Source organism: Nothoprocta perdicaria, unplaced genomic scaffold (assembly GCF_003342845.1).
Source record: "Nothoprocta perdicaria isolate Ctin4 unplaced genomic scaffold, notPer1 scaffold_30, whole genome shotgun sequence".
Classification (NCBI taxonomy): domain Eukaryota; kingdom Metazoa; phylum Chordata; class Aves; order Tinamiformes; family Tinamidae; genus Nothoprocta; species Nothoprocta perdicaria.
The window spans coordinates 3,360,923-3,371,187 of NW_020455533.1; the positions used below are offsets into that span (position 1 = coordinate 3,360,923).

Genomic DNA, 10,265 nt, shown 5'->3' on the forward strand with positions numbered 1-10,265 from the left:
AGTGGGAGCATGGAGGCAATGAGCCTAGAGGACAGAACTTGCAGAAATGCTCCCCGTCTCCCCTGTGAGAAGTACAAGGCAAAGCATTAATTACTTCTCCTGAAGTCCATCCCAGGGCAGGGGAAGGTGCAGGCCCTGGTGCTTCCCAGGGATCTGGGAGACTTGGCTTTGGCTCAGGGAAAGGAAGGATTTGGTGGTGGCTCCTGTGCGTGTGAAGTGAGGTGCTGTGGTGTGGGTGTCTCTGGCCTAAACCAGCTTCACTTCGAGCAGGGACCAGATGGTATCAGTTAAAGAGCTAGCTGTGGATGTGCGGTCTTATTTACTGTATGTTGTCTTTAGGGTAGAGATTAAATGAAAAATCCTCTTAAGGATTCCATAATTCTGTATCACTATCAGTGGGTCTTAGCATTTCAAAAGATGGATTTGTTGTAACACTATCAGTCTGAAGTGAAAGCAGCGTTTTTACTGTAACGAGAGGAATTGAGACACCAAGAGCAGCCAGCCAGAAGTTTCATGTTTATTTTTCATGCCCAGCTTGAAATGATTTAGTGCAGAGAGCTTTTCAGTTTAGCACTGTGTACAACTTTGTGCAATTCAAACACAACTTCTGTGACCTCCAGCTTGTTTCTGGCATCCAGAGAGATACTGCTACTAAGGATGGCCAAGGAAGGTTTGCTGGAAAGCTTGCACGGAGTCACCCCTGACTGCTCRTGGAAAGAGAGTGATTCTGTTTCTTGAGGACACGTTTGGTACATGAGATGCACCCCTGCCCTTCGTGTCACCCACTGTGCAGCCTCCAGCTCCTGCAGCAAATGGAGCCGATCACCCCGGACAAGTCACCTCTCTGCTTTGGCATCCGGAGCAGGTTGATCCTTGCCAAGAGGCCGATGTGACGTGTTCCTAATGGAGRCTCCTTGTGTAAGAGCTTCTGTGCTGAATAGTTACCTGGAGACAGCTTGGAAACAAAAGCTCTTTCCTGGTTAGCAGTTGGCCTGAGCTCTGAAGAGTCAGAGTCAGGAGAAACAGGGGCTGAAGCAGGGGTTGTTAATGAAAATTTGGGGTAGAAGGGGTGGGAGGTGAGAGCAGAGAGCTTAAGCAGGAACAGGGAAGATCTTTATCTTCTCCATCCCACCATGTCTGCTGGTACAAGGAAATCAGAGTAGGGTGTATTTAATTTGTAAGTGTTTATGAATGAAAATAAAGTTTAGGATATATGTCACTGAGAAAATCACTGTTAGTTACTATAGTGACAGCAAAGGATGTCTCTGAAATTGGAAAGTGCTTYTACAGAATTCAGAAACCAAGAAAATTCAAGCTGCAGTCTCAGGGGGCAGCCTGAGATGGAATACAGCACCACAGACCTTGATTTAAATGAATATATGCAACAGCTTTACCCATGTTCTAACATGACCGAGTCCCAGTTCTCAGGAGTTTCATCCTCACACTTCCTTTTTTTTTTCTCTTCAGTCTTTTCCTAATGCAGAAACAGCCTTGCAAAAATGAGGAGGCCCCATGGGGAAAAGAAGCAAAAACCCCAATGAGTGAAAAAGCCTCACACTTCTGCCAGGTTAAGAAATGAACCAGTATACTCAGGAGAAAAAAAAAAAAAGATACTGTTTTGTAAAGTCAAAGCCACATAAAGTAACACCTCAGTTCTCCTACTTTGCTTTGTGTATAAAACTCACCACGTGCCAGCAACTCGTGTACAAAAGTGATTCTGCTTTGCCTAGTTGTGCTATTATGTAAGTATATGTAAGTTCTGTCATTGGTGCTGAGGAAGAACAAAATGTGTTTCTCATAATGTGCATCATTTTAAGAGCTACAACCAGTATTTTCCTCTCTGAAAGGTGTTTTGAATTAAATTGCCACTTTTCAAAATCAGTTAATGTCACAATTATGGGAGTAAGCTATTGCTACCAAAAAAAAAAAAAAAATGTATAGAAGCTTTCCTGTGACTCAGGGGGCCTGGCCTTTCCTTAAAGCTGACATTATTTTCAATAATTATTCTGACAGAATGAGCTTCAAGAAAGCAAGCTTATTATGCTGCATTTAGGAAAGAGCTAGAAAAGTCAAGATTGAGTAGAAAGCCAGATAAAAATTTATAGTTATATAAACCTACCAAAGAAAAACTAAGTGACCCTCTATTTTAATATACTTGGATTTGCTCCATAGTGTGATTATTTGGTAAAATACAGATTTGACAGAGCATGAAGTGTTTACCCTTTTATTATACATAATATACCCATATTTTAGACATGTTAAAGACTTTCTCTAACTTGTAGCTAAGCTACAATTCTCATGTATAGTGACAAGACAGATGCTAGATTTTGCTTTAAAACCTGTTTATGTCACCACAGGATAGTTTATTAGTTTGTTACTGACATTACAAGGGGCCCAAGGCCGGTTTTACAAGGTATATTGATACATTTTCTATTCACAAAATTGCACTACTATGAGCTTTTATTACAATTTCCTCACCATCTTGAAAAATGACCCATCTATTGCCTTTGTAACACGCTACTGCTAATGCAGTGGCATTCAGAGAGTGGTCTTAAGTGTGATCCATGGATAACTGTYAGCTGCTGCTAGCACCCTCTAACACTGCAATGATTGTCAGCATTCTTCAGACATGGGTCATTTTTCTTCACCACAGTGACATASTAAACACTCTTTTAAAACACTTCTCATTTCCAAAATACTTTAATGCATTCCATTAAACTTCAAGCCTATACATGKGGGTATGATTATAGAAGCTACCACCTTTCCAAACCAGCTATTCTCCAAAATCCCAGCTATGTATTAGCCACTGACCAGCAAGGCTCTGCAATTCTCCTACCCGCATTCTTTCTATTTTGGTTACTCAATATCCCATTGCTTAGGGAGCAAAATTGTTGCTATAAACAAAGAGCTGGTGGCTTCTACTGAAAGAGCTAGTGCAGCCACTTCCACAATCCCATTCTGTCAAATATCACTGGTTTTACAGCAGTTATTATTCAAACAGGCTGCTACTAGAAGCACTAACACTTATCAATTTCAAAAATGCTGTACAGTATTAAAAACTACCTCTCATAATGAGATGTGTCATAATTAGTAGTTCCTTTTCTTTCTASCTATAATAATTTGAATGGCAGTGTTTGCCCTACTGTGTGGAGATGTCTCTAACRTTAAATAAGTATTTCTGTTCTGTTACAGAAACACACAGGTAGTGTAAGACTAGATGTATGAGATAAGATTTAGATGGTCAGCACCTCACTTCTCCAAAAATTATTTTATTACAGTTACTACAAAACAACATATTATCCTGTACTAGTCCAGTGATGGAGGCTTAGAACTAAGAGTAATGCTAAGTGTCAGTTTTGTGCTTTGCTCCACAAAGTTACTTAGGACAAGTTAAGATTTCCATTTCATGAAGTCACTAGATTTTGAGCTATCAAAAATGAAACGTCTAGAAAAAGTATAAGAAACAGCAAAGTGACTTCACAAAAAAATCACTCAGTAGTTGAGATCTGTAAGATCTGTGTTTTAATAACACAACTTGATCCTCATAACAAGAATTCAAAAAGTGAAATTACAGTACATGAATCAAAATATGAACTAACCTATCCCTAACTATACAGCAGGAATGCAAGCTCTATAGCAATATAAAAATGCTTGTACACAACGTAGCTGCAAAAGCGGTTCTGCAATTCCAAGGGCTTGTTTCAACAAACAAAAGGAAACAAAAAGGCTTCCAGCTTTCATCTTAAATTACCAGGAACCTGTTGGGGAAAGACAAAAAAAAAAAAAAAAAAAAGTTACTGAGAAGAATTAGAGAAGTAAAGACATCATTGAAATTTTCACAATCCTGGGGATGAGGAGAGAGGATATAAAAAGGATTTTTAAAAATATTTGTAGGTTAGAGGAAAAAAATAGTTGGCTTCTGATACAATAAAGCCCATACTAACCTGTATTTCTGTCAGAGCATCAGACAAAGAACATTTCATGCCAATTATAGACTGCACAGAATTCTAGACTAACTAGAATTTCAGGCGCAACGAAGGTTATTTGAGACAAGTCTCACTAACCACTTTTTAAAAACAAACAAACAAAAACTATGTTACACTAACATGGTACAGCTGGTACTTTATTTAACACTTGTTTTCTAAGGATTACACAAATCTTTATGTATTTCACTGAAGTGAAATATCACTGCTCGTATATGACAATTGAACTTTCCAGCACAGCTTGTTTATGGTCTGATAGTCCTGTAACTGTTGTAAATAAATTCAGGTGACCAATTAACACATACACATGTTGCTGTACTGGAAATATACTGCTGCTTTCCAAAGAGAAGGGAAAAGATCAGTTCACTTTGTTCCTGATGCTCTAGACTTTTCACATCTCTTCCCCTTCCTGTGCTGCACAACAGTCATAATTTCAAATATTATGAAGAGAGTCCRAACAAGTGAGTAAGTGGGAATGGAGAGAGCTACTCCTCATTAGCTAACTAACAATGGAGAAAACACAACTTTCATCCATTACTGGTGAAGAAAACACCCTGTTGAAGCAGGTGCTTGTTGAGAAGAGCAAATCACAGTCCTGTTTCTCGTATTATAACGTACAGAGCTACTCTGCATGAACTTCAGCCTCACAAATCAAAGGAAAAAATACCGTCTGCTTCAAAGCCAATAATTTCACACCAAGRGAGGAATTGTTTCGGGGCCAGCCCGCGACTGCCTCACTTTAGCTCTTGTTAGAAGCAGGGGTCTTGTTCTCGCCTTCGAGTTCTTCCACTCCTGCCTGGGTCATGAGGTCCGCGATGTTTTTCTCCAGGTCATCTATGCGACAGCTCATGTCGTCAAGTTAGCTGAAATTAAGGAATAAAACTGCAAGCGAGTGAATTTTGCTTTTTGGTTATGGCTTTTGCTCAAGCTCTCATGATTATTTTCAATTTGCCTTATAACCCCCCCCCACACATCAAATAAACAAGTTACCTACAAATATCTGTGCAGCCATATTGCAGATATCTGACGTATAAAGTAATAAAAGGATATTTCTTCCAATGATTTGGTCAGACATGGTCTGAAATTTGTCCTGCATTTGTTGAAGCAGTGTCTGCACCTGGTAGAAAGAAAGAAAATAGTTTGCTTTGCTTACACTAGGTAAGTTATTACGCTACTAATGCATATTTGAGCAGGGTAACAAAGTCAGCATAAAGTTCTGTTTCTCTGCGAAAACCCCGCAGTATTTTCCCCAAATCAGCTGTTAAAAGGCAGGGGGGGAAGGGAGTTTCCCGGTAAACAGATGGAGGCTCCAGGAAACGCCCGCGCGCCCCGGGCAGAGGGAAGCCGAGGCCGCCGGGGGGCGCAGGGCGGGTCCCGCCCCGCCGGCCCGCGCTCACCACGGCGGTGAGATCCTGCACCGTCTTGGGGTCGGTCTCGGCCATGGCGTCCGGGGCGGCGGCAACGGCTGCGGCTCCTGGGGCGCTCCCGGGCCCCGCTCCCGTCTCCACAGCAGGCCGCTTCCGCCGCGAGCTCTCGCGAGRCGACGCCTCCCCGCGGCATTCTGGGAGATGTAGTCCCGGCCGCCCGGAAGCGCGCGCTGCGCAGCGGGAGCGTTAACGGCCGTTAACGACCGTTGGCTCCCGGGCATCGGGGGCGTTAACGGTCGTTAGGTGCCAGATGTTACAGCGACACGCGGTGCCTGGCGGGGGTCTGTGCCCCGGGCGAAATATTCTGCGTGCTGCCATTTGAAAAATGTGGGATGTGGAATCTCTTGTAGGAGATTTTTGCCTCAAAAATGGGGTGTCAGGTGGCACCTTTGCCCTCTTTATCGTTTAATTTAAAAGACGAACATAAAGGAGCGGTTCGGGCTGCCTTGTGAGCCCTTACGGGTGGTCTCCTTACGGCAGGAGTGAGAGTTTTGTGGATTAGCAGCCAAAGCCTCGGGCGTTACCCATATTAGYTAATGGTGAAAATAAATATTGTGCCAATATCTCCGTGAGAGAAAGAGCGAAGCTGCAGGCGGCAGCTCAATTCCCCTCTGCCCCAGGTTAATGAAACAGCGCAGAGCATCGCAGAGGTGGCTGCAGGTTAGAATCCAAAAGGGACGTGTATATAAATATATATATTTTTGCCTAGCCTTGCACGTGTGCAGCTTTCCATAGAGAAGGGAAAGGTCTGGTTACCCCGAGGGAAGCTCTAAGGCCAAGTCATTGACACACGGCGTAGGAGAGTGTCCCTGTGCGCAGGGTTGGGGTCCAGGCGGCCCTTGCTGCCCCGCTGCTGATGGGCTCTGCGGTTCCGCCCGCAGTAACGGGTCTCCCGCTAGCAGAGAACAACTTAGAGCCATGGGGAGGAGAACTGTTCAGTGCCCTTCTGGGGAAACGCGGTTATCTGCGGGAAAGCAAACAGAGTTCCTAGCGCTGAGAAGCGCTGCCTCTTGGAGCACTGCAGTGATAATACGAGAGCTATCTAGTGGCGCTTTGGGGAAATATTTTGCCTATTGAAAAGTAAATACAGCTTCGAGTTTTGCGAAAAGCCGAGAAATTAACTGCCGTTTCTTTGTTTGATGTGTTTACAAATAGTGGCTGCTTTATTTATTTATTTATTTTTAACTTGAAGCACATAAACCATCACTTCAAAAAGGTCCTTACATCTGGTCTCCAAGCACACCTCCAGGGATCTAGTTACCTTGCAGCTCCTTAGGTAGTCTGGAAAAGGAGGGCAACTCTCTGAAAATKAGCTTTATTCTTTAAGGATAAAACTTTTTCAGTATTCATTTGCTTCCTGGTGTAGTTAAACTTAAAATTTAGGGGGTATATGTGTGTGGGGGGGGGCGGTGGGAGGGGGTTCCTTTTTATTTTTTTTTTTTTTTTAAGACCAGACTGAGTATATTCTGTGCTAGGATTAATGATTCTTCACAGTAGCTGTCAGAGTTTACTGAAATGAATGGAGCTTTAGGAGGCTGAATTCTCTTGCTAGCCTCGTAATGACAAAGTTTTAATTTGAAGTGCACAGTGAAGGACTTTTCGAATTTACAAAGAGGCTATTACATTTCTTAAAATCAAGGGAATTTACGAAGATCGATTTAAAAACTTTTAATGAATTCATTGAAAATGCAGGGAAATGTAATTCCTCAAACAGTTGTGATCTTACATTTGCATCTGTTTAAAATGCACCTCTTCCAGAGGATGATGTTCCGATAGAACCCTCCTCTGTTAGCTTGGTGCTAATAATTCASAAACGATTATATTACTATGTTTGTGTGTCCTAAAAAGCAATGAGTAGCAACTATCCTTTAATTGCTTTGACTATCAGATCTTCTTTTGGTTCCCCAGTGACTAGCAGGGGCTCTGAATGTTATTTATGCAATGATGGTCCACCCAGACGGAGTGTGCCCAGTGTGTGGAGCTCGAGGTACCGTCTCAGTACTGAAAAACATAAATACATTTTTTTTTGTACACAATCCAAAGAACTACAATAAAAACTTGAGAATTAAATTTTAATATCTCAATCACAGCCTGAGTGGCTCACGGCAGAAATTCTAGAGAAAATATAAAAATGTAGAAAACGGAGCACATTTATTACTTGCAGAGGAAGAACACTCCTCAGAGACTGTCAAATATATATGGGGTTAGGACTTATTAAACAAAGAACTGTGCTTAGAAAACRGCTACCAAAGGAAAAGTAAATGATGAATATTATGAATCATGTGAATAATACTTAACTGGATATATAAAAAATTATGGGAACAGCAAAGTCAGTACTAGAATAAATAGGAAGGTGATTTGCAGCAAAACAGGGATAATTCAGTGTGTTTTTTTCAAGATTATCTTTCAGAAACTAAAACAAATGGCTTTTGCGTGAATCCCTGTCTTACATTAAGCTTCCTGTTACATAACAAAATGATCTTTATTGTAGTTTTTCCCTTCTGGTAATTTCTCCTGTGTTTTGCTTTTTTCAGTCTTTCAGTCATCTGGTGTCAGAACTGATGGAGGAGACCTGCCCTGGGCACCCCAAATCTTATGGGCCAGAAAAAGAAGGAGAGAAAAAGATAAGAAAGAATGCTTAAGAGCAAGCAGATTTCATTCCAGGAGGTAGGACCAGGAGAGGGTGAGCGAGGTAACATGTGGAGAGATGAGACATATTGTCATATTTCACAGTTTGCCCTTGCTGTGGCTCATACCTCCCCTCCCTTCACTTTCCTCTTGCACAAGACACCCACAATAACAGATACTGATTTCTCTGGGAAGGATCACAGGGTTTGACCTCAGAGGAAGGGAGTCACCTTTGTGGATGCCCACGACTCTACAGTTAAAGATTAATGCGTTTGCAGTGTGGACGATGCACCAAAACGATGTATTTTCTTCTTACATACATTGACGTTTTATGACCTACAAGTGCTTAAAAAGCTTTGTTTTTGGAAACTTGAAGTCCATTTTCTCTTTTAATTATAAGCACTCCAGAGGACATCTCATTAAGGCTCCAGAAAGGAGTAAGCTTGTCACAGACATGAGGAATAATTTTATAGTGCTAATTAAATGTGATCAGATTTTTCAATCACATAATTAGTAGGAATGTTGGCTGAAAGTTCCTATTACAAAGGGAGTGTTGCCGGGCAGAAAGAAGAGAGTTCTTAGCGGAAACTCAGTTTCTTCTCCAGACTGCAACGTGAATATATATTCTTCTCAATGCAATGTGGATATATCTGCTTCAGTATACACCATTCCTTAAAAGTTCTCAACCTTGGAAATAGTGTTTGCAGGCTCCTAGTTCTCCACATAATTGTCCATGTTGCAGAAGAAGAGGTTTTAAGGATAAGCAATAAAAAAGAATTCCTCCATTTTTACCATCGTTCTCTTAATTTGGGACCATGCTATTAGCAATTCATCATGATGCATAAGTAACAAATACTATTCTATGCCTCAAATCTGGGCAGCTGGTTCTCCAGATTTTGTACAGAACTGTTTTACAACCTGTTTGCTTGGCATACAGCATTTCCCTGCTAAATTATTCACTTTCTTCTGTGGCCAAGAGAGTGGATGCTTGTGACATGTCAAATGAAATTCAATCACTACCTACGATGTAAACAAACTCTCAAGATTGACTCTACCAGCAATGGAGCTTTTGCTAATGTGATCCTCTTCTCTCAGAATATCATTACCACTCCAAAGGGAGGCCTTGATAAAGTGAGGGCAAGATCCTCCTCATTAAATGGCATTGCACTCTTTATCCTTAGGGCAGTTTAGATCCATTTGGAGTGAGGATGAATTTTGCACTGCCTATGCAAAAGAATCAGAAAAGCAAAAACCAATTTGCTCATGAGAATTCACACGGAAGTGAAAGGGATCTCTTGAGTAATCCTGGTGGGATTCAGGGCTCACCGTGATCCCTTTCAAGAGACAATGGGCAAAAGGACATAACACATTTGCAAACAGAAACTTTCATTTTTTGGCAGTAAATTATGCCTTSACTGGGAAATACTCTCACAGGCTTTGGAGTCTGACTTTGAGTTTTTGAGTCCTTATGCTGTGGATCCTAGCCAAGCCCGTTGCCTCTGTGTGGGAAGCACTTATTTTTCAGTCAGACTGAAAGCAGGCGCCCCTCGTTGCCATGCACGAGTCAGAGCTGTGGGTACCAGACCGTTCGCAGCCTTTCAGGATGAATGTCCTTTTCAAGCGTGGCTACCAGAACAGTCTTCCAGTCTCAGCCTTAGCTGTGCTACAAAATAGCTTTCTTACTCCCACTTGTCACACATACATATATCTAAAGATCCTGCTAGCATATTATGCTAGCACACCTCATCAATTTTTATTTTTGCTTTAAATTATGACAAGGCTATTGTGCTCTTTTTCATTCTAATGCAAGACAGCCAGATGATGCAAATTTAACAGCAAATCTTTCCTAACATTAGACTTATGTATCTGCTGGGATAAATAGGACTCACAGAAATCATCAGAGGGACAGTAATTAGCATGTGGCTCTGAAGCAAAATGTCCACTGCTCCAAATTCCTTCTCTGCTTCTGTTTCAAGGAAGCATTCCCTCTAGAAAGCTGTGTTTTTGTTGCTATTCGGTCCATTGTTATACCYGCTACACATGAATATGCTGTAAAGCTGTTTCCTTTTCTGATATAATGAAGAACAAGTTTTAACAACTCCTTGATCTATTTTCCCCTTATATTGCTAATATTGATGAGAAATAATTCTTTCTTTATGTTGTCATAACATATACAAGGATGTTAGGAGCGTTTGCTAAATGAGAGTTACACTTCTCTGCTTATGGG

General features: G+C 41.5%; 1 protein-coding gene across 1 annotated transcript; it reads right to left on the bottom strand.

Moving 5' to 3' along the window:
• Positions 1 to 2,493: 2,493 nt before the first annotated feature.
• HSBP1 (heat shock factor binding protein 1) lies at positions 2,494 to 5,464 on the bottom strand. Its single transcript, XM_026042362.1, has 4 exons — positions 5,381 to 5,464; positions 5,034 to 5,100; positions 4,722 to 4,841; positions 2,494 to 3,758 (listed from the first exon to the last, which is right to left on the bottom strand). Exons 1-3 carry the CDS (start codon positions 5,423 to 5,425, stop codon positions 4,723 to 4,725), a joined length of 231 nt encoding a protein of 76 aa, XP_025898147.1. The 5' UTR covers positions 5,426 to 5,464; the 3' UTR covers positions 2,494 to 3,758; position 4,722.
• Between the last annotated feature and the right edge of the window lie 4,801 nt (positions 5,465 to 10,265).